This window comes from Lingula anatina, chromosome 5, assembly GCF_051362555.1.
Source record: "Lingula anatina isolate TDL-2025a chromosome 5, LinAna3.0, whole genome shotgun sequence".
NCBI classification, from domain to species: domain Eukaryota; kingdom Metazoa; phylum Brachiopoda; class Lingulata; order Lingulida; family Lingulidae; genus Lingula; species Lingula anatina.
Genome location: NC_141771.1, coordinates 10017473 through 10043315, shown reverse-complemented (window position 1 = coordinate 10043315; position 25843 = coordinate 10017473). Strand labels below are relative to the sequence as shown.

The 25843-nt window shown below is 35.8% G+C and overlaps 2 protein-coding genes across 4 annotated transcripts; one reads left to right on the top strand and one right to left on the bottom strand.

Annotated features, from left to right (window-relative positions):
• Positions 1-4473: 4473 nt before the first annotated feature.
• Positions 4474-6520, bottom strand: LOC106164802 (ribonuclease P protein subunit p20-like). Of its 3 annotated transcripts, none has more exons than XM_087013454.1 (2): positions 6394-6520; positions 4474-5669 (listed from the first exon to the last, which is right to left on the bottom strand). In XM_087013454.1, exon 2 carries the CDS (start codon positions 5620-5622, stop codon positions 5152-5154), a length of 471 nt encoding a protein of 156 aa, XP_086869580.1. In that variant the 5' UTR covers positions 5623-5669; positions 6394-6520; the 3' UTR covers positions 4474-5151. The 3 variants fall into 3 exon arrangements, with proteins under 3 accessions (XP_086869580.1, XP_086869579.1, XP_013398283.2); XM_087013453.1 differs by having other exon boundaries at positions 4474-5648; XM_013542829.2 differs by lacking the exon at positions 6394-6520 and adding an exon at positions 5964-6289 and having other exon boundaries at positions 4474-5648.
• Positions 6521-6691: 171 nt separating this feature from the next.
• Positions 6692-25676, top strand: LOC106150584 (putative sodium-coupled neutral amino acid transporter 11). Its single transcript, XM_024076321.2, has 11 exons — positions 6692-7063; positions 11052-11262; positions 13375-13449; positions 13939-14073; positions 14333-14398; positions 14806-14915; positions 15503-15653; positions 15937-16098; positions 22423-22535; positions 23019-23156; positions 23420-25676. The coding sequence occupies exons 1-11, from the start codon at positions 6974-6976 to the stop codon at positions 23726-23728; spliced, it is 1560 nt and encodes a 519-aa protein (XP_023932089.2). The 5' UTR covers positions 6692-6973; the 3' UTR covers positions 23729-25676.
• The last annotated feature ends 167 nt before the right edge of the window (positions 25677-25843 follow it).

Genomic DNA, 25843 nt, shown 5'->3' with positions numbered 1-25843 from the left:
CTTCTCATATGGATTATCGTACGTAGTCATCTTATGGTAGCGTCGTGGCTCGCGTACTCTTCTTATGGGTAGCTCAGCGGTTCCCGTAGATCGCGTATCTTCTCATATGGATTATCGTACGTAGTCAATCTTATGGTAGCGTCGTGGCTCGCGTAGCCTTCTTATGGGTAGCGCAGCGGTTCCCGTAGATCGCGTATCTTCTCATATGAATTATCGTACGTAGTCAATCTTATGGTAGCGTCGTGGCTCGCGTACTCTTCTTATGGGTAGCTCAGCGGTTCCCGTAGATCGCGTATCTTCTCATATGAAATACCGTACGTAGTCTTCTTATGGTAGCGTCGTGGCTCGCGTAGTGTCACTCATCTCCGTGGTGCTGTCCGTTCTGTAATTCTCTTTTCAAGATGATGTCCTCATGGTAGGGAGTTCATACCGCATCGCACGGCCGCAGTCGCTAGGGGAATCCAAGTCAGCTCTCGGTGTGCACCCTCTCCCGACAGCCCGATTCCAGCTTCACCAGCTCTGATGTGGATGCGGCGATACTCTCTACCAGAAATGCGCAAGGGTGCGGGTCAAGTGATACCAACTCAATACTGACAATCTTTCCGGTCACCAGTGACGAGGGCGCGGGGGATCGCCGCGGCCTTCAAACCAATCAGTGGAGATCTTGGCGGCGCTGAAACCCTTTGACTCGGGACCAGTGATCGTTGGCACCGAAAGAGCAAGGTTAATCTTCGCATATCACAAGCCCACATTTTCCACTCCCTGAGCACCGTCTGTTCCGTGTGAAATCTCCGAACTCGCATGGGCGGGGACGGGGGTTCGCAGGGAAGCACCGTAAGGGATCGGCCCGCTACGGCCTTACGTCCCGTGGCAGGGGTTGGACAATCTTCACCACGTCTCCGTTTCTAAGGTCACAGTCGGCTGGCATCCACTCGACTCCTCCGGATGGACACACTGAACTAAAGAAACAAAAGCAAAATCTGCCCCTTCACACGGGGTAACTCGACTCCCTTCACACGGGAGGAACACTCTTGGGCTGGAACTCGGCATCAGACCCAAGTGGACGTCCGCTCTACTATGGCGCCCCGGACCCGGCCGGCTTTTCACCCGGGGTCGTCATACACAATAATTGCAACATCCTTGGCACAGCTCTACCAAGGGGTCCCAGACCGTTATGCTGCATAAGCCCATGGCCCGGAAGACACTGAAGAGGTTCCGCCCAGCCAACTGTTAACTCAAAGAAACTCAAATCACGTTGATTAGTAACCTTAACCGGAGAGTAACTCTCCCACTATGCACTGTGCTAAACACTGATTATTCAACTATGAAATTTACTTCTTACAATGGTTTTATATCTTAGCATTGCCTACACTAGCTAGAGAAATTTAAAGAGGTCCCTAACTCCCTCTGAAAGACTCACTATGCCGACCTTGTCCATCCATAGCCAACATAGCTCGCCGGCGTGCATAACATTATTTCCTTAAAAACCGCCCTCCCATACACAGTCTTATCACTTTAGATAAATGTGGTTAAATCTCTCCCCCCATATACTATCGTAACAACTTATCATGCGTACAGTAAAATCCTCCCCCCATATACTAGGGTAACACTGGACACTGATTCCATTAGTAGATAACACAAAACAAGGACCTAGCGTTAGGTTACGCTTTAGTTAAACTAAGCTTCATCGCAAGCGCTGAAGCTAACCCTACGACGTTATATCTAAAACAAACAACATGCCTTAACCATGACTGGAATGACGTGGTCATTAGATGACAACATGGAATGACTGACGTTGTCTCTGAAGACAACATGACGTTGTCACTAAGCGTTAACATGACTTAACTATGACTTAAATGACGCGGTCATTAGATGACAACATGGAATGACTGACGTTGTCTCTGAAGACAACATGACGTTGTCACTAAGAGTTCACATGACTTAACTAGGACTTAAATGACGCGGTCATTAGATGACAACATGGAATGACTGACGTTGTCTCTGCAGACAACATGACGTTGTCACTAAGAGTTAACATGACTTAACTATGACTTAAATGACGCGGTCATTAGATGACAACATGGAATGACTGACGTTGTCTCTGAAGACAACATGACGTTGTCACTAAGAGTTAACATGACTTAACTATGACTTAAATGACGCGGTCATTAGATGACAACATGGAATGACTGACGTTGTCTCTGAAGACAACATGACGTTGTCCTTAAAAGACAACCTAACTTAACTATGACGTAAATGACGCGGTCATTAGATGACAACATGGAATGACTGACGTTGTCTCTGACGAAAATATGATGTGTCCTTAAAAGACAACCTAACTTAACTATGACGTAAATGACGCGGTCATTAGATGACAACATGGAATGACTGACGTTGTCTCTGACGACAACATGACGTTGTCCTTAAAAGACAACCTAACTTAACTATGACTTAAATGACGCGGTCATTAGATGACAACATGGAATGACTGACGTTGTCTCTGACGACAACATGACGTTGTCCTTAAAAGACAACCTAACTTAACTATGACTTAAATGACGCGGTCATTAGATGACAACATGGAATGACTGACGTTGTCTCTGACGACAACATGACGTTGTCCTTAAAAGACAACCTAACTTAACTATGACTTAAATGACGCGGTCATTAGATGACAACATGGAATGACTGACGTTGTCTCTGACGACAACATGACGTTGTCCTTAAAAGACAACCTAACTTAACTATGACTTAAATGACGCGGTCATAAGATGACAACATGGAATGACTGACGTTGTCTCAGACGACAACATGACGTTGTCTCTAAAAGACGACCTAACTTAACTATGACTTGAATGACGCGGTCATTAAATGACAACATGGAATGACTGACGTTGTCTCGGACGACAACATCACGTTGTCTCTAAAAGACGACCTAACTTAACTATGACTTGAATGACGCGGTCATTAAATGACAACATGGAATGACTGACGTTGTCTCGGACGACAACATGACGTTGTCTCTAGAAGACAACCTAACTTAACTATGTCGGGAATGACGCGGTCATTAAATGATAACATGGAATGACTGACAACATGACGTTGTCTCTAAAAGATGACCTAACTTAACTATGACCCGAATGACGCGGTCATTATATGACAACATGGAATTACTAACGTTGTCTCCGACGACAACATGAAGTTGTCTTTAAAAGACAACCTAACTTAACTATGACGGGAATGACGCGGTCATTATATGACAACATGGAATTACTAACGTTGTCCCCAACGACAACATGGCGTGGTCTCTAAAAGACAACCTAACTTAATTATGACGGGAATGACGTGGTCACTAGATGACAACATGAAATGACTAACGTTGTCTCCGACGACAACATGACGCTGTCTTTAGAAGACAACCTAACTTAACTATGTCGGGAATGACGCGGTCATTATATGACAACATGGAATTACTAACGTTGTCTCCAACGACAACATGAAGTTGTCTTTAAAAGACGACCTAACTTAACTATGACGGGATTGACGCGGTCATTATATGACAACATGGAATTACTAACGTTGTCTTCGACGACAACATGACTTAGCTATGACTGAAATGATGTGGTCTATAAATGACATCATGGAATTGTTAGAAAGGAAAAATAAGCGAAAATAAAATAAAGAAAGAAAATCTACCCTACGCTTAGCCTTAATTACGCACTGCTGTCAAGGGATCGACGGCTGTGAAAATAACGAACTTAAGTACTTACTGCTGTCAATAAAACGACTGCAGTAACAATAACCAACTTAACTGATCTGTGTCCATAATCGGACTCAGTATGAACTGTTACAGTTAGCAATGACAACTGGGGCTGCATGGAAATAAATTTTCCATAATAGTTCGACGTTAATCGAGCAATGGAATAAATGAGGTTACGATCTACCGTTAAATCTACTGAACATTTAAATTCCTTATCGGGTTTCCCCCCTTTAAATAAATAAAAAAAATAATAATAAAAAAAAATGAAGCGGGCTAGCCCCTAAGGGCTGCCCTAACACTCACTGCTGGTTCTTCTTTTCTTGGTTTTTTTTTTTTTTGTCTTAGATTCTTCTCTGACTTCTCCGTCTTCTCCTTCTATACAGCCAGACAGGACGCTTCCATCAGCGCGCTTCTCTATTTATACTCTGACGCGGCGACGTCATCAGTCGCGTGAAGCACGAGCTTCGCGTACGGCGTAGGTCAGCATGAAGTGGCATATATGACGGCTTCCATGCATCGTCGATGCACTGTATCGGTAGTTTTGTCTTCTTTAGATTAAATTTTCTTTCAATCGACGGAAACAATTGTAGTAGGGGGAATCAAATAAAGGTGGAGGGCAGGTACGTAAGCGCTAACCCTTCCAAAGTGAATTTCTGAAGAGATAAAGTGAAAATGTTGTATTGGAATGCAAAACGGAGGGGGGGGAACGTTACAATATGTATATCAATTTATTGACATCTTATGCTCAACAATGGCTGTCTGTGAACTTGGCTGTTTTTTCATCACAATTCATTTCTCTACAGGCCTAAATAGAACTACTGGCTATTTTGTATAACCCCATACGTATAATGTGTGTCTCTACGGCACGTTTGTTTACTGTAAGATTATTTCCCATTCTCTGTCATAATTGTTTATTGTAAATGCAGATTCTTTAAAAGAAGGAAACTGCAAGCAATATTTTTCTTTTATATTATTGCCTTGGAAATGTGATAAAGTTTAGTTGGTACAAAGCTGAGTCAGTGTGAAACTGTATGTTCTCTTCAGGTTCATCAAGTTCACACACACTTCAATGAAGTCAAAAATAAGATGTGTTAGGGTTGTCTTCCAGAGTTTTTCAGCGGAATATTGTTATTTTGAAAAACTGTTATTTTGACCCTCAATTTGTCATAAATATCTGATTGAATGAATATCTTTATGAAATGAATAAAGAACTTTTGATTCATAACTGAAGATGGCAGTTGAGTTATTTATTTGAATTCATATATTAAACATTTTCATTAGGCAATAAAGAAATACCCTGGGGAAAAAACTACCTTTGGAAAAAACAAAGACAAATACAAACAATATGCATGTTCCTTTTTAGATTTTAATAAATACAATAATTGCATGAGCTATTGGGTGGCCTGCTTTTGACTTGATTCTGTTTTCTTTAACCTGAACAATCTAATGTGAACAGCAGAGTTAATTCCTCCGCATGAATCTGGGTCAAGATCATCTACATTTGCCTCAAGGTCACTGGAAAGTTCAACAGTTGATGTATTCACCTCCATTTCCAAAGTCCTATGTTCTAATTCATTGAGTTGCATTGCAAGATTAATGGCTCTGTTGACTGCCATGCCAATGCCATGAATGAATATCATATTATAACCTGTGTCAAGCAGTTTTTGACACCTCAGCATCTGTGCGCTGAAGTCTGTTTTGCGATGTACATAAATATCATTTTTCCTTTTTGGTAATTTTACAGGGAGTCTCTTTCTCAGTGCATGTTCCTCCTTGTCTATAAGTTCTTGTATATCCTTCTTGATTCCTGGACTAATGGTGTCCTTTGATTTGTTCTGTTGCTTTCCCTTAGTCTCTGCCATCTTTTTAAAGTTTTTTCTTTGCTTGACTGGAATTTGATAAGATATACCTAGTTGAAAGACCAGTTAAAATCAATCTACATGTATCATATATTCATATGTCATTTGTAAACACTGAAATGATATAAAATGACACTAAATGATGGGAAATGACACCCCAATGTTTCTTTAAACATGCATCAAAATAACTTGTTATTTGGATTCTGCACCCAAAATTACATTGATTTAGCACTCAATAAAAGTTTATCTGTAAAGGAGAATAGTTTTCCAACTACTGAGCGGAATTGGACGGTCATTTTAAATTTTAAAATTGCCAAAAATATACACCATAGAAGTCTACATACATTGTGAAAACAGCACATGACGGAATTTAGAAAAATCTTAAAAACCCAATACTTTTAAGTTTGAAGGTGCATTGCCTACAGCATAGGGGTCATTCCCATAACCCTATTGTACTAGCAGGATCGATCCATCTTCGAGGAGATTCTCCCTAAATTGCATTCTATTTAAGCGTGCACGAAAGTTAAATACCCCACTATCAGCTTTAGTGGGCGTGGCAAAGATTTAAGCCGCTTAAAGTGAATACAACTTAGCGAGAATCCCCTCGGAGTTAGATCGATCCTGCTAGTACGATAGGTTTATGGGAACTCAGTCATAAGATACCGTACTCAATTAAGGAAGTACTGTACTACGACCAATTCTGAGGCAAGGGTTGCAAAAATATTGCTATTTAAGCCAATTTAACTACACATCGCCTGTCATCGGGATACCTACTTATTTAAGAATGCAACCTAAGCACTTTAACTATCTGCTTCTAGCATTCACGTTGTATTTAAACGAGTAGACGTTTACACAAACAGTGTATGGGGTGTATTTTGGGCGCTGCCATATTGGAAATACCCGGATATTTTGTGTGTGTGTGAGTGTGTGTGTGTGTGTGTGTGGTGGGGGGGGGGGTTCTTTGAAGTTTTTCATATTTATAATCATGCAAATAACCAAAATCATTATTATTATTTATTTATTAAAGCCGAAAAAATGCTGAGCATTTTAATTTGAAAAAAATTAATGCTGAAACTTCTGCCAACATTTCAGCTGGCCCTACTCGTTTACTCTGCTGTTAGTTGTCTGAAGCGGAACTGCTTGACATTATTACTGATGGGGCCATTTATTAGCAGAACAGGAAACATTTTGGATACAAAGTATTATCCCTCAAGGCATTTTGTCCATTTCAACTCGACATTGACCCAACTACCAATGCTGCACTGCAGCACAGCAGCTGGGATTAACAGTCACTAAACCAGTGCCCGGAATCAGTGCACTTTGAAGAGGGTCGTATGTACATCAGGCTGTCACAATGAACGACCCTGGCCATGTGGAAATTGGACTGAACGAAAATGATGTCAACAAAGTTGTGTACTATGGCTCGCAAGAACAGTCGCCACAGGTGTGTATACAATACATGTACTGTATGTTGACATGCGTGTGCCCTTTCTCTCTCTCTCTCTCTCTCTCTCTCTCTCTCTCTCTGTGTTTGTGTGTGTGGCCACCTTCATGTGTCAATTGCAAAAAAATAAAAATAAATAAATAAATGCTTCATATACCTTATTATTTGTCCAATTTACAAAAAAGGAAGTGCATCATCATTCATTTTACAAGTTTGCTTATTCTGCAAATTAAATTTTTATTAAACATGATATCAAAATAAATTTATGGCTAATGGCATGTGATTGAGCTTTGTGTATTGCAACTTAATTTACTAATTTATTAATTGTTACAATTATAGCCATAGAGGCTGGGTCATGCAAGTACATGGTTAAAAAATACCTTCTGAGCCATCATATCTCTCAAAATTGGTTAATTAAATTATGAATAAAAATAATTCTTTTGGAATATAAAAATTGTTTAAATTGAGCCATTGTTAATTTTATTTGACAGTTATCAGTTGAATTCACATCAGAGATGTATATATATGCACGCAGGTACCTACAATGTGTTTTGTCTGCACTAGTATGAGTACATATTTTGATGGGGCACATGTTACTTGACAAATATTTGATGATTTTCATGTAACAGGGCCACTTCCCTTTTGTGGAAATTTCTCCACCAAAATGAATTATTAGAGGTTCTGTCCATGCCTTTGAAAATTTCCCTCAGTCATATTTATATATATCTTGTAAAGCTTCTTGTATTTCCAATTTAGACTCCAAAGACAACATAACTTTTTAAAATTAAAATAAAATTTATCTAAAGTGTACCTTGTGATGTTATTATCTCCTTCCTTGGGTAGCCATTGCCAGCTTTCAAACTCTGTGTTATACATGTCACATGTCCACGATTTACAAAACGACATTGTCTTGTGTGAAATGAGGCAATGAGCATGACAGCAGACATCGTTTATTAGACCCCATTCCCACAGATTTTGGATCGATCTATCCCTATGGGGAGTCTCACTAGATTACTGTCAGCTTAGCGGGCTTAAGCATCTGTCCCGCCTACTAAAAGTTGTAAGGGGGTAATTAACTACTGTGCGCGCTTGGCTGACATCAATTTAGCGTTAACCCCCAGGGAGTTAGGTCAATCTAGATGAATCGATCTAAATCTATGGGAATGCAGTCTTAGGCTGGCCAGTCATTTAAACTAAATGGAATAAAAAATGGAATAAAAAAAATCAAATCTAAGTGTAAGGATGGTTCAAGCAATAATTCCTGAGTTAGAGAAAATTACTCTTTACCCCAGGAAAATTCATTTTGGCAAGAAAATCCTATGGAGTGGCCCTTTTAAGGGTAGATTCAGGTTATGCTGATAGTCCAATACTCTTGATAAATGAAATCAGCAGAGGGTACAGCTGGGAAGCATACAACCCAGCAGTGATATACTGCGTGTGGCACTTAAAAATATTGTTATCATCTACAATTACCAGCACTATCAGGAGCTATGTGCAGGGACGGATTGAGGCCGCCCTCTGGGTATTCCAGAAGACGGTCAGATTTTCAAGTTTACACTGTCTGGTATCCAATTTTTTTTGTCAAAAGACAGTCAAAATGGAGGATGGATCAACAAAGATAATTTGGAAGACTGTCAGAAAATATCTTTGGTTTCTGCCCTTGTACATGTATGTAGGTCTTCACCCCTGCTTCATTGTACTTATTGAGAGGATAAAGTTAATGAACAAATTTACCAAATTTCATCAACCTATCTCAAACTTTTTTTGACCCAGACCCAGAGCAAAATAATTCTTTCATGTTAGGTACATTTATTTAATATATGTATATTATATATGTTTCACATGTAAAGGCCTAAAGTTGACTTTACAAAGCCAGCTACATCCAAATCATGCAGTCTATACTGAGCTCACAAATGTTGGATTTTCAGTTACACTAGTTCCTGGTCTTAATATTAATATCAGAAATTACAGTACACTAGCAAATGTATCTGTAAATCGGTCCAATGAATGAGTATATATTGGGCCTGCTTTTCAGTGAGTAAGAAATAGCAAGACAGATACTACTTTTATGCATAGTAACAATGTATATATATTCTTTGGTTTGTCTTGGATCAAAATAGAGCCCACTGTATAGAAATAGTTACATTAACTGCTTACAAAACATTTTCACTAACTTGAGTTAATGAGAATTTTTAAATAGAAGAATATATAATTCCCTTACTTTCAACTCCACCCCGAAATTTCCTGGTGTTAATAAAATGCTGAGGTTTCATTTCTGAAATACTGTACGTAGACCATCATATAACACACTACCCTCATAAAAACCCAAACAACTTAATTTTTCATGAATATACAGACTCTACTCTTGATAATTAATGTGGGTTTTCTGAGGGTAGAGCTATAAATGTATTGAAAGCTGATTCATGAGTTCCTTCTGATCATGGCATGGCATGGTAAAAGTGAGGGGGTTTATCGTCATCAGCAGTTTTTTCATCAACAACATCATTGGGATCACGTAGAGCTACATGCGCTCCACTCAAAACACAACCTGTTTGGAAGAGCATATTATTTAGATGTGAGTATGAGTGTATATACCGTAGTATAACATTTTCCCTTACAAATGATGCACACTAGAACATATTGTCAATATGTACATGTATATAACATATTTACCCATAAACACTTTTAGTTATCTTTTAAGATATGGCCAACTGGGGATAGGGTCACAATTAAGATCCCATATCACTGGGAACCAGTCATAGGGACCATTTCTATAACCCTATCACACTAGCTAGATCATTTTAGCTACTCAGGGAAATTACATTCAGTTTAAGCGGCTTAAATGTGTGGCATGCCCCCTCGTAACTTAAAATACTTAGGTAAAGATGGAAAAACATTGGTTCACGATGCTGTTCATGTTGCTTTGCAAGGGGGCATGCGAGACAATTGAGCTGATTGCATTGTCTGGGCCTTAGCAAGAATCCTTGCTGAGGTAGATTAATTGATCCTGCTTGTATGATAAGGTTATGGAAAGACAGTCATAGTTGTGTCCCTTTGTGAGACCCTTTCTCGTAAATATTTGGTTGTTCTACCTGTGCATAAGTTGCTGGAAGATTGAGCCTCTTACCTAGCACTTGAATGATCTTACTTGTTGGCAGATTGGCCCAGAAGAGGATGTACATGGGGGGGGGGGGGGGGGGGGGGGGATTTCCCCCTTCTCTCAACCCCCTAATTCCCCATTCCAAATTAAAATATGGAGATCCTACCCCTAATCCTTCTCAACAAGAGAGAAACTAAACTTAGACTGCATTCACACAGAATTTTAGATCGATCTATCCCCATGGGGAGTCTCATTAGATTGCTGTCAGCTTAGCTGGCTTAAATGTCTGTCCCACCTAATAAAAGCTGTAAGGGGGTAATTAACTTTCGTGCACGCTCGGCTGACAGCAATTTAGCGTGAACTTCCAGGGAGTTAGGTCGATCCAGATGGATCGAACTAAATCTGTTGGAATCCACTCTTGGAGGTTGCAGATGCATAAGTATATATGTGTAACTGGTTACAACAGGAGTTGCCCACTGTATGGGACATACAAGACATAATTGTATTGAGCAGCAGCCAAGATTTAATTTGCCACACACAGTGGATGACAAGTTCATTTAGTTTGACGGAATTGATCCACGGCTGGTGCTTCGAACAATGCACCAAAGAGTATGAAAATTAGGGCAAGCATGAAAGTAAAATACAAGTACCATTATCCTTTTGTTCCAAGTGCCGGCTGTGGGATAAAGTGTTCATATATTCTGTACAAACTATACAGAGTGTACCTTTGATATGTAGATTTTTCAGATTATTTTTGCACTAAATGAGGGTTAGGTAGTGGAACTGAATGTGATAGCTCGAAGTTGCCCCTTTAAGTTGTTTTTGTCTTAGCAATATTTCCCTTTGAGTGAAAAAAAATTGACCTAAAAGCTTTCATGTATTTTACAGAGTTCCCCTGCACACTCTGTTGCTTCCAGTGATGATGATCAGCGCCCTCTAGTGAGTGGAGGACAGAGTCCCCTGGAGAGTGGACCAAGCCAAGAGGAGCCCACTTTGCTATCAGAATCCAATGAAGAAGTTAAACCTGTTGAGAAACTTAGCAGTGTGCCTGCTGCAGTTCTTAATGTAATAAACTCTATCATTGGATCAGGAATAGTGGGTAAGTTTTTTTATGTACAGACACAGATGTGTCTGTACATATTGCTGTCACCTGCGTCTGTCGTCGCCGTCGTCGCCGTCGCCGTCGGCGCAGTGCACTTTCCTTGTAAACACGATAAGTGGAAGGCAGTTTTACTTTTTGGCTTTATATTTATAGAGCTGATGAATATTCATAAAACGCAGGTCAAGTTCGAAAATCAGCATGATCGGGCCATTATTGTAGTAGTTATGCTGTTTTTTCACTTTTCAGCATATATGCAACACTGTAAACACATTTCAAGGAAAACCGATAGGCCTGTCGTCATAAAACTCACAGGAGTAATCATTCTTACTAAAACGCAGGTCAAGTTCGAAAATCAGCATGACCGGGCCACTATTTCAGTAGTTATGCTTTTTTTTCACTTTTCAGCATATATGCAACACTGTAAACACAATATAAGAAAAACAGATAGGCCAATTGACATTAAACTCACAGGAATGGTCAATCTTGCTAAAACGCAGGTTAAGTTAAAAAATCAGCATAATTGGGCCATTATTTTAAAAGTTATGTTGTTTTTTCACATTTCCTCAGATTCAATTCTTAGGCATGTTAACAGTCTCATTATTTAACTAATAAGATACGTGAAAGTGTTTGTTTGACATTTCCTGCATCTTTACAACATTGTTAGTTGATTATGTAAAAATGATGGTAAACTTGTTATTGTGTATTGTGTAATAAAGTTTCAAAAATGGAAATAAACTCATATCATTGCAGTTTGTCAGATTCAATCATTCACTATGTTCAGAATCTTGGAATGGAGGAAATGGGACATTTAACACTGCTCTATTGATATTTTTCCCATCTCATCAATTTTCTTAGTTTATCATATAAAAATGGCAGTAAACTGTTAATTTTGTTTTATGTTAAAAATTGTTAAAAATGGGGGAAAAACATTTCAGAACAGTGCTGTCTTGTTTACATTTTGGCATTTTCAAGTTTTGACTTTGAAGTTCCATGGGCCTGAAGACCTATGCTAGTCACATTTTCTGAATATCCATGATACTAATATTTTATTATTAAAAATTGATGGTCATTATACTGTTAAACATTATGTAATATTGCATCAAAATTTGAAAAAAAACTATTTTGGGCACTGCTCCCATGATGACCATTTAAGAAAAACCATGTCACTTACTGTTCTCAAACTTACAGGAAAGAAACATGGGACTAAAATACAGCTTCAGTAGGCAATGCAGTCTGTTTGGTAATTTTTTCTGCCAGTTAAACAGTTTTTTTTTTTTTTTTTTTTGTGAAAATTTAATTTTTCACATATTGGCATTTGTGACTTTGAAGTTCCACAGGCCTGAAGACCCATGCTAGTCACATTTTCTGAAAATCCATGATACGTATATTTTATTAATAAAAATTGATTGTCATTATGCTGTTTAACCATTTTGTAATATTGCATCAGAATAGAAGAAAACACAACTTTTGGGTGCTGCTGTCATGATGACCATTATGGGAAAACCATGTTACTTATGATTGCCAAACTTTCAAAAAAAGAAATACAGGACTAAAATGCAGCCTGAGTTGGAAAAGCAGTCTAATTGGCTTCTTTTTCTGGATTTTATACATTTTCAAAGTGTGAACTTGTTACACATTTTACTTACATTGGTATTACCTGTTGAGGATAATTAAAATTTGATGTTGAATTTGCAGTTTAACATAATGTACTTTTGCATCAGAATTGACAGCAGCCTATTTAGTTATTTCCTGCTTTTTGTCTGTACATTTGACAGCTTTGCTGACTTGTCTAGATTTATGCCCTGTGTCAGTATGCCCTGAAATTGAAAAAAAATTATCTGACTTGTGGTGGTAAAATGTCAATTTTGTAAAGGTAGATGGATAAAATATGACTAAAATTGCCTGTTAACAGTGCTTTTTATCTCCCCTTTAGATAGACAAATATTTTAGATAAGGCTTGTAGAAAAAGGTGTGTATTTTTATCAATGTTTGTGTGTTCCATCAGTTGCCCAATTAAAAAAAAAAATATTACTTAGTTTGCAAAACTCACACATTTGTTGAAAGCTTATAATTTAAATTATTAAACCACACTTATGCTATTTTTTTCAGGCATGCCATTTGCATTAAAAGAAGGTGGTATAGGAATGGCTGTTCTACTCATCATAGTAGTTGGAGTCCTTACTGGTAAGATTTATCCAGCTAAATTGAATCGTGCCATACTGCATTTCATATAAATAAATTTCTATAGCTTTTATGATATATATATATATATATATATATATATATATATATATATATATATATATATATATATATATATATATATATGGATTGACATGTATACTGGTACTAACTGTTGCAAAAAAAGTTTGTGAGGCCAAATCCAATACCATTCAGTATGTTTATAAGCCCAAATGAATGTACCTTCATGTTTTTGGGTTATTCTTTGTTACTGTTAAATATCTTTTTATGTGTATCTTTATTTCTGAACTAAAATTTTGGAACATACTAGATCATATGTTTTACATGTATATCTTGATTTTGCACCTTGTTCATTGTCACTGTTTTACATGCCTCACACACACACACATACACACACACACACACACACACACACACATACACACACACACACACTTTTTGATTTATATTTGTAATATTTTTATATTTCAGATTATTCCTTACAACTTCTTATAGCAGCTGGCCTGCAGTCCAAGACATCAACATACCAGGATGTGATGCAGGTGGCATTTGGTCGTCCTGGCTTCTATCTTATCTCTCTGCTTCAGTTTGCAAATCCTTTCTTAGGTGAGTGTGTTAGTTGTGACATTAGGTTCAGTGTGTTAGGTGTTAAAGTGACCCAGTTTCTTTGTCTACGATGTTTTAAAATTTTTGTATTTTTGCAAATTCTTTTTTAAGTGATTGTGTTAGTTGTGACATTGGGTTAAATGCGTTGGGTGTTACAGAGCGTATTCAGCACAAATAACCATGGATACATAGGTACTTATTGACCATGTAAGAGGTGATATATTCTTAGATTGAATTATTTTTGGATTGCTTCTTACAGCCATGACCAGCTACAATATCATAGCGGGGGACACCATTGAAAAGATTGTATACAGGACTGCTTCTGGTGAGTGAACCTCCCCTTTTTGTTTTCAAAATTAATAAATTTATTTCTATTTTTTTTGCAGAATCAGTTATAAAATTAATTCACTTTTGTTTGAAGTATGATAAAATTTTCTGATGTTGCGCAACCTTTTTTAAAAAAAAGTTGCAGAAAGTGAAATTTAAATTACTATTAGGAGTCAAGGATAGAAAGCAATGAATGATATCAACTGATAGATACACGTAATGAAACAACATACTTTTTGTACAGAATTTCAAATAATTCATTCTAAAGTGTTAAGGATTTGATAAATGATAAATGAACTAATTTGTATTGTTTTAATTTTTTTTTGTCAGAAACCTATTCATTTCAAATCTTCATTGATATATACTGTATGTTTTAGTAATAATATAAAATGATTCTTTTTTCAGAATCTGTAAAGAATTCCGTCCTGGGCAACAGACAATTTATTCTCTTCTTGTTTACAATATTTATCTCTATGCCTTTGTCTTGCTACAGGAACATAGCTAAACTCAGCAAGGTAGGGGTTTTATCAGAATATATACAATTGTTTTAAGTAATGAAAAAAAAAAGCACTTAGCAAAATTGAAAAGTAAGATGGTAAGGAATTTATTTATTTATTTAATTATTTTTATTTATTTATTTATTTTTGTTTTGTTTTATTTGTGAGTGTCTGTCTGTTTGTGTTATTTACTTTATGCCATGGCTAGTGTTGTGCCACAGGAACATACATGCAGCTGTAGTTACTATTATAGTTAACTTAAGGTTTATATTCAGATGTTGTTATATAAATGTGTATAACCTGTCAGGCACAGTAAGGTAGCCAAGGAAGAATGTTGATAAGATTTATAGGTAGATTTAGTCAAGAGAGTTTTTATTTTGGCCATATATCGGATATATACCATGCTGCTTGTTTGTCCAACAGTTTAGCAGCTGCATGAATATGCTTTGGATTTTGCCATGTTTTCATATTAAAAAAAAACTTTTATCAACAAGAAAATGAACTTGATGTCATTTTGTTAATTCTAAAAATGCTACCCTCTGCTGTCTTGCTCTTTCTTCAGTTTCAACACTTAGTTCAGAAATGAGTTTATTTTTTTCTTTCAGTTTTCTGCCTGTGCTATCCTTTCTATCAGCTTTGTGACTGTGTTTATAATGGTACGTGCTGTGACCATGGCAAGGGAAGTACCCAAAACTGATGATGCCTGGATATTTGCTGAAGATGGAATTGTGCAGGCAATGGGTATAATTACTACTGGTAAGTTGAATATGACATTGTGTTGATTGTGCTAAATGTTCTACATGTACCATGGCATTGGGTTGATTGTGCTAGTTGCTTTTGCTATGGTTGCTGATTACTGTCAATCCTCTGTTTTTAAGGGGGTATTGCACCTGATTCTTAATTCCATATTAATGGTGAATATTTTCTTGAAAGGTAGCTTTTGTGCCCATGTTAACAGTTATCACCAGTGGTTCAAATCTTCTACATAAAGAGGAGCTTTACAAATAAATTTAACATCTTTTCACATTTTAATTTTCAGCTTACCTGTGCCACCACAACTCATTCCTCATCTTCCGTTCCTTGAAAGAACCAACTCAGCAGTGTTGGAACAAAGTGGTTCACATCAGTGTTGGTTCCTCCATGGTGGCCTCTCTGGTGTTTGGCCTGTTTGGGTACATCACATTTACGGGATATACCCAAGGTAGGTGTACTTAGGGCCTGTTTGGGTACATCACATTCATGGGATATACCCAAGGTAGGTGTACTAGGGCGTGTTTTGGTACATCACTTTCATGGGATATACCCAAGGTAGGTGTACTAGGGCCTGTTTTGGTACATCATTTTCACGGGATATACCCAAGGTAGGTGTACTAGGGCCTGTTTGGGTACATCACATTCATGGGATATACCCAAGGTAGGTGTACTAGGGCCTGTTTGGGTACATCACATTCATGGGATATACCCAAGGTAGGTGTACTAGGGCCTGTTTGGGTACATCACATTCATGGGATATACCCAAGGTAGGTGTACTAGGGCCTGTTTGGTATATCACATTCACACATTGTGAAATTCAGTTTTACTGGTTAAAATTCTAAACAGTCTGAGTTTGAGCTAAGACCTTTTTTTGACTTCCTTTTTTAATTAAATTGTTTAGATATCTTGATGAAATGTAGAATTAAGCGTAGTTTCATATTTAGATTGTTGTGTTATTAAAGATAAGTTTCTGGAGAACAAAATGTTTCATATCAATAGACATATTTCCTTCTTTCCATCGTTTATTCATCCAGTTCTCCAGTGATGTTCATTTATTCAAATGCTCTTTCATTTCAGTGTTCTTTTTATTATGTACAGACACAGATGTGTCTGTACATATAGCCATCATCTGCGTCTGTCGTCGCCGTCGTCGCTGTCGCCGTCGTCGCTGTCGTCGCCGTCGCCGTCGCCGTGCACTTTTACCGATAACACGATAAGTGGAAAACCATTTTGCCTTTTGATTTGAAACTTGCAGAACTGATGAATATTCATAATACGCAGGTCAAGTTCGAAAATCAGCATGATCGGGTCACTCTTAGGGAATTTATGCTGTTTTTTCACTTTTTTCAACATATATGCAGCACCGATAACACGATTAGTGGAAAACCATTGTACCTTTTGACTTGAAACTTACAGAACTGATGAATATTCATAATATGCAGGTCAAGTTCGAAAATCGGCATGATTGGGCCATTTTTAGGGAATTTATGCTGTTTTTTCACTTTTTCAGCATATATGCAGCACCGATAACACGATAAGTGGAAAACCATTTTACCTTTTGACTTGAAACTTACAAAACTGATGAATATTCATAATACACAGGTCAAGTTCGAAAATCAGCATGATTGGGTCATTTTTAGGGAATTTATGCTGTTTTTTCACTTTTTTTCAGCATATATGCAGCACCGATAACACCATAAGTGGAAAACCAATTTACCTTTTGGCTTGAAACTTGCAGAACTGATAAATATTCATAATACGCAAGTCAAGTTCGAAAATCAGCATGATTCGATTATTGTTAGGGAATTTATGCTGTTTTTTCACTTTTTTCAGCATATATGCAGCACTGATAACACAATAAGTGGAAAACTGTTTTTTCATTTGGCTTGAAACTTACAGAACTAATGAATATTCATAATACGCAGGTCAAGTTTGAAAATTAGCAAGATCGGGCAATTTTTATGGAAGTTATCCTGTTTTTTTTTTTTTTTTTTTTCAATTTTTTCAGCACTTTTATAACACCGATAACATGATAAGTGTAAAAATGTTTTTCCTTTCCTTGGATTGAAATTTACAGAACTGGTGAATATTTATAATACGCAGGTCAAGTTTGAAAATTGGCATGATTGGACTATTTTTACAAAAGTAATGCTGTTTTTTTCCCTTTATTCAGCATACATGCAACACTGATAACGCATTTTAAGGAAAACCAATCAGCCTTTTGTCTTGCAACTCACAGGAGTGATCAATCTGACCAGTATACAGATCAAGTTTGAAAATAAGCTTGATCAGTTAAGTTTTGATGAAGTTATTAGCCTTTTTGTATATAAGTGGTTTTTCTTCAGATTTAATTCTTAAGCATGTTAACAGTCTCATAACGGTACTAATTGGATATGTTAAAGTGTTGTTTTAACATTTTCTGCTTCTTAACAATATTGTTAGTTGATTATATAAAAATGACGGTAAACCTATTATCCTGCATTGTGTAATAAAGTATCAAAAATGGAAAGGAACTCATCATTGCAGTTCATCAGATTCAATCATTTACTATGTTCAGAATCTCCAAATGGAGCTAATTGGACATTTTAAATTGTTCTATTGATATTTTTCCTATGTCAACAATTTTCCTAGTTGATCATTTAAAAATGACAGTTAATTGATGATGGTTTTATGTAAAAAAGGTGTTGAAAATGGAAAGAAAATCATTTCAGTACAGTTATCTCTTGTTAACATTTTGGCATTTTGAAAGTGTGACCCTAACTTCCATGTCCTTGGAGACCTTTCCATATCACATTTTCTGAATATCCATGATACTTTTATTTTTTTATAAAAAATTTGATGGTCATTATGCTGTTAAGTATTATGTTATATTGCATGAAAGTTAAAGAAAACCCTATTTTGGACACTGCTGCCAGGATAGCGATTAAGGGAAAACCATGTTACTTACGATAATCAACCTTACTGAAAAGACTGAAGTGCAGCTTGTGTTGGAAAACCATCGTAATTGTTTTCTGTTTTGAAAGCAATGCAGTACAGTGCTATTTGGTGCAATAAATGTATATGGATAGTAGGCAGTTAATTCAGGTTATAAAATAATTTGCTTAATTGATTTTCAAGTTATTTCAGGGTTATAAAATAATTTGCTTAATTAATTTTCAAGTGGGTATTATATGAGATTACATAAACACACATTGAGATTTCATTGTAAAGTCCCATCGGTTTAGCTTTCTTAACTGTGTCACATAATTAGGAATCGATGATTATTATGCAGGTAAATGTTATGTGGAAAATAAGTTTACAAAAAAAATTTTGTGTAACGCTTACATTAATGCTAAAGATGAATAACAGTGCCTTATTATTCTCAAACTCAATAGGGTTATTCATATCATGTTAGTAATTGTACAGCTAGATTAAAAGTTTGAATAGCAGCTTTATTGGTATTTTTTGTTATGTTTTATTTTACATTTTCTTTTAATTTTTTTATGCTGTTTTTTCACTTTTTTCAACATATATGCAACATTAATAACACAATATAAGAAAAACAGCTTAGCCAATTGTCATTATACTCACAGGAGTGGTCAATCTTACAAAAATGCAGGTTGAGTTCGAAAATCAGCGTTATCGGGCCATTATTATGTACAGACACAGATGTGTCTGTACATATTGCCATCACCTGCGTCTGTCGTCGCCGTCGTCGCCGATGCCGATGCCGATGCCGATGGCGATGGCGATGCCGTCGCCGTGCACTTTCACTGTAAACACGATAAGTGGAACACAGTTTTATTTTTTGGTTTTATATTTACAGAGCTGATGAATATTCATAAAACGCAGGTCAAGTTCAAAAATCAGCATGATCGGGCCATTATTGTAGAAGTTATGCTGTTTTATCACTTTTCAGCATATATGCAACCCTGTAAACACATTTTAAGGAAAACCATTAGGCCTGTTGTCATGAAACTCACAAGAGTAATCAATCTTACTAAAATGCAGGTCAAGTTTGAAAATCGGCATGATCGGGCCACTATTTTAGTAGTTATGCTGTTTTTTCCTTTTTTTCAGCATATGTGCAACACTGTAAACACAATATAAGAAAAACCGATAGGCCAATTGTCATTAAACTCACAGGAGTGGTCAATCTTACTAAAACGCAGGTCGAGTTCGAAAATCAGCATAATTGGGCCATTATTTTAGAAGTTATGCTGTTTTTTCACATTTCCTCAGATTCAATTCTTAGGCATGTTAACAGTCTTATTATTTTACAAATAAGATACATTAAAGTGTTTGTTTGACATTTCCTGCATCTTTACAACATTGTTAGTTGATTATGTAAAAATGATGGTAAACTTGTTATCGTGTATTGTGTAATAAAGTGTCAAAAATGGAAATAAACTCATATCATTGCAGTTTGTCAGATTCAATCATTCATTATGTTCAGAATCTCAGAATGGAGGAAATTGGACATTTAACACTATTCTATTGATATTTTTCACATCTCATCAATTTTCTTAGTTGATCATATAAAAATGGCAGTAAACTGTTTATTTTCTTTTATGTTAAAAAAAAAAGTGTTAAAAATGGAAATAAACCCATTTCAGAACAGTGCTGTCTTGTTAAAATTTGATGTTGAATTTGCAGTTTAACATTATGTACTTTTGCATCAGAATTGGCAGTAGCCTATTTTGTGCATAGTTATTTCCTGCTTTTTGTCTGTACATTTGACAGCTTTGCTGCCTTGTTTTAGAAGTTGTACTGTTTTTTCAAATTTCCTCAGATTCAATTCTTAGGCATGTTAACAGTCTCATTATTGAACTAATAAGATACGTAAAAGTGTTTGTTTGATATTTCCTGCATCTTTACAACATTGTTAGTTGATTATGTAAAAATGATGGTAAACTTGTTATCATGTATTGTGTAATCAAGTGTCCAAAACGGAAATAAACTCATATCATTGCAGTTTGTCAGATTCAATCATCCACATCTGCCATGATGACCATGATGGGAAAACCGTGTTACTTATGATTGTCAAACTTTCAAAAAAGAAACACAGGACTAAAATGCAGCCAAGTTGGAAAAGCAGTCTAATGGGCTTCTTTTTCTGGAAGTTATACATTTTAGTGAAATATTCATTATCTTTTTGGCATATTCATTGTGGGACTCGGAGCTCCCATGGACATGAAGCCGGATGGTAATCAAATTTTCTACATGTTCATGCTATTTATAGTCAATAATCAAAAATTGGTGATAATTATTCTATAATTTATTATGTAATGTTACATCAAAATTGACAATAATCTTTTTGCACTGCTACTGCAAACATTATGAAAAGAAAACTGTGTTATTTATTATTATATTTAACTTAAGGGTATGATTTTTAGGATTGGCATGCAGTTCAAATTAGAAAGCCAGGTCAATTGGGTTATCATTTATTATTGAATTTAATGCAATTTTGTGTGAAATTTCATTTTTCTCATTCTGGCACTTTCTAAGTATAAATTTGAACTCTGATGGGCCTGAAGCCTTATGCTTTTACTTTCGTCGGTGTTACCTGTTGTGCAAAATTAAAATTTGATGTTGACTGTGCAGTTAAACATAATGTATTATTGCATCAGAAGTGGTAGTCTCCTATTTTGTGCATTATTGTTTTGTGCTCTTCTTAAGTTGTGACTTATGGGCCTGAAAGACCTTTGAGAGGGTCAGTCTATAAATTTCCCTTGGGTATCACTTCGCTAATTTCAGTTATAAAGTAATTTGCCTAATTGATAGGCTACATAAAGCACACTTGTTGATATTTCCCTGTAAACTCCCCTAGGTTAAGCTCTCTGCTAGATTAATAATAAGGAAGCAGTGATAATTATGCAGGTAAATTTTGTTTAATATTGCAAATAAGTTTTATATATATATATATATATATATATATATATATATATATATATATATATATATATATATATCAAACTGAAAGATTAAAAGTTTGAATAGCAGCTTCATTGGAATTATATTTACCTCTGCCAAGGAGGTTATATTTTCACCCCTGTTTGTCATCAACATAACTCAAAAAGTTATGGACCGATTTTGCTGAAATTTTCAGGAACTGTCAGAAGTGGGCCAAAGAGGACAAAAATCAATAATAATCAACAATTGCTACCTTGGCAGAGGTCTGCACTCTCGGAGTGCTTTTCTAGTTTTGTTATGTTTTCCTTTATAATTTTTTCTCAAACACTTGCATTTGTGACTTTTAACTCTCATCCGCCTGAGACTCTGACATTTCTGTATTTCCACATAAGCAGTTGTATTGTTTTTTATGTCTTTAAACATTATGTTACTTATGTAATATTATTTTATGCACTGTCATCATTTTTCAAATATTGAGACTTACATCATGTGAATTTGAACTCTCATGGTCCTGAAACTGTAATCTTATTGAAAGGGTAGATTGAGACCATCTTCTGGGACTTCCGGAAGACAGTCAGGTTATTAAGTTTATATTGCCTGGTATCTATTTTTTCTTCTGTTGGAAGACCATCAAAATGGAGGATGGATCAAAATAGATACTTTGGAATACTGTCAGAGAATATCTCTGGGTCCGCTCATGTTATTGACCATTTTACCTGTTGTGCATGATTATAAAATTCAGTGTTGACTGATAGTGCTATTATAAGCATTATTTATTATTGCATCAAAATTAACAAAATGACCTTTTTTGCATCTTTATTTTCTGTTTTTTGTCTGTACATTTGACAGCTTTGCTGCCTTGTTATCTATGACATTTCAGGGGACTTATTGGAAAACTACTGTTACGCTGATGACTATGCCAATGTAACAAGGCTGATATTTACCTTTAGTGTTATGCTGACTTATCCAATAGAATGCTTTGTTACAAGAGAGGTAGGTGACACTGTCTGCCAATGGAAATGGATTTTGCTTGTCAGAGAAATGGCAAATTAAAGGAAGTGAAAGAAATGTTGTCAGTCATATAATAAGTTGTCATTGAACAAGAAAAATGTAATGAAACATTTTTAGAACAAACATAAATGCACAAAATGAAAAGATCCAGATAAGATTATACCTTAAAGCCGGGGCCAACATTATGTGAAGTAACCATAACTTTGTGAGAGCTAATCAAATGTTTCTTTATGAATGTTTTCCTGAATATTCTTTTAAATTACTTCTGATATTGGAACCTGTTTGTGGCAGGTAGATAATTCTACATGAAATAGCTCTTATCAACAGTGAAGTCACAATTTATTGTATTACCATTATCAACAAGTCCAGTCACAAATATGTGATGCTTTGAAATATTATAGTGTAAACCAAGATTTTGTCCCAATGCTGCACATATAATATATAGCATCTTTCTCCTTTTTGCAGGTGATAGAAAATCTGCTGTTTGGTGCTAAGCAACCTGCTACCCTGCTACGCCATATGTTAGTAACATTAGCTCTTGTCCTAGCAACAGGAGGAATCTCCATGGTAACTAACTGCCTAGGGATTGTCTTGGAGTTGAATGTAAGTCCTATACTTTGCATGTGTAGTTTTCCAAATATTAGGATACTATACATGTTGAAACACTGAATATCTTTATGCATTTTTAGTTACTGTTTTGGTGAATGAAAGGAATAAAGAAATAAAAACTGAACTAAGATAGATTGTTCACAAATTTTAGTACAAGCTGGTTCAGTTGTCTGTTTTTCTTCTTAAAGTCATTTCCTAGTCTAGTAAAAATACAAGAATAAAATTGAGAATGAATTTGTTTTTTCCTCTCTCACTAGGGTGCGCTAGCTGCAATACCAATGTGCTTCATCCTGCCATGTTTGAGTTATATGAAGATTTCCCACGATAACGGAGACAAAATACTTCAAATAAAAAATATTTTCCCAACCATAGTAGCCATCACCGGGATTGCATTTTCTGTAGTTGGACTTGTCTTGGTTCTTAAAAGCATTGTGGATGGGTCCGCATTTCGGTGTAGTGATGCAGAGGAAATGGGTTACTGTTATGATATTAACCAGGTGCGGAATAGCTCGTACATTTCAGCAGAGGCTTCTTTGATAGAAACATGGTCAAATTCAACAAATTAATGAGTAATATGTATATACTGTTTTTGTTATAGGGAAGAGTATAATTCTTGACAAAAATTGCTCTGTGCATTAAAAAAGGAAACTATGCTAAACTGAGAAAACTTGGAGCTGAAGCGTATAAGGGAGGGAGCACCTGGCCCTGGTGCCCCTTCAAGTGATATGTGGTTGTATCTGGGATTAATAGTTGAATGGCAAATTATGTACTTGTATATTTATATATATATTTAAATGGACAATGAGATAACTTTATTGAACGAGATAACTAAATTCCTGATTAGACACTTAATAGATTCCCTATGGGGATTACGCAACAAGTATTCAAGTGGGTCAGCCATATTTGATCCATGGATCTGTTAGTCTGCTGTTGTGAATGCACTCTTAGAATCCTGCTTGTTGAGGGTTGCAGTGGACCAATTCTTGCATCTGTTTGCCATTTTTGTTCTGAAGAGATTTCTTTATATAAATGTAAAAATGTGCTCAAGGAATCTTATATAAAAGCTTACAATTAACAGCCAAGTTTTACATCGTATTTGCATAGTTCGCACAAGGAATCTTACATGAAAGCTTACAATTAACAGCCAAGTCTTACATTCGCACAGTTTTAGAAGTTATATAGTTATGTTATTGACAATGAATTTATAGTGATGATGATTATTTATTTGGCATCAAATGTATTTCTATTTGTATACTCTCCAAGGGACTACAATGTTAATTGCAAAATGTAACATATACATGTCAAAATGTCCAGTACTGCTGTATTGAAAATCAAGATTTTTTAAATGAACCTCCAGTTAACAGTCTCCAATTGCAAGGCTGTCAGTTCATTTCACATTGTCAGTTTTGTCACTTGGCCTAATTCATTCCCATTTAAGAATGAATTTCTTTCAGGTTGGCAGTGATTCATAAATTCATTTGATAACTCTATATGACAAGTTTTATACTATCAAGTTGTCCACACCTTGAAAACATTCCCATGATTTTTTGTTGTAAGATTGTTTTTTTTTTTTTTTTTTTTTTTTTTTTACAAAATTAGAATCTCAGAAGAATCTCATTTTACATTGATGTGATGATGATAACTAGAATATATATATATATATATATATATATATATATATATATATATATATATAAAGTACTTTGCTGATTTCTGTAACTGTCTCCACTGTAATTGTCTCCACATTATTAATTGTACCTCATTATTAAGAGAATAGTATTTATTTTCAATTGCTCTTTTTGTCATGTTAAACTTTTTCTCAACATAAGAAATTAAGTAGTTATATATTTTTATGTCAAATATTTTGTTTACAAATATCCTATAGTCTTACAATGTTCAGTTATGTATATTTTGTTCATTAATTGCTGTAACTATATCTCATATGATATGCTGTATTACTCTTGAGTAACAGAGTTACGGCAAGGCTTGGGGCAGGTGCCTGGGTTGATCATAACAAATTAGACCAACAATTAATTATGGCTTAGCTTAAAAAGACTGCTTAAATTAAATAAACAACTGCCTGGCTTTTTGGATTATTTGAGACCATGTAGTAAGTCAAAGAGTGGTTTACAAATGGTTGGTTTACAATAAATCCATGTTTACTGTAGCAGTTATCTTAGTCTGATATTGGATTATGTTTGGAAGCTTAGGTCCAAATAGATGGCAGCACGAGACGGTGGATTGGGGCGTGGTTAGTAGCATATAGAACAATAATTTTAAAAAAAAATTCCATAAGCAGAATAACAGATTTAATTGTGTATGTAATAGAAGAACATGTCGGGATAATGACAATGCTGATTTACAAATATTAAATAGACAGAAATAAATGTGTAAAATTAAGTCTTGTTGGTATGACAGAATAAAGCCAGTTTAGCCTTTCTAGATTTAGTTCAAATTTCAGAGATCTATCATCTTCAAAAGGACTTGTTCGATGAAATAAACTATTTTTAGAAACTTGTCTTTCTATAATCTATTTATTTTCATGTGGCCACGGGGGAGGTTAAAGGCTGTTAAGAAGAACAACGATGTTGCGTTTAAAAAGTATTCTCTGACGCCCGCCCGCACACACACACACACACACACACACACAGGCAGTCAATGACCATGCGAAAATATAAAAA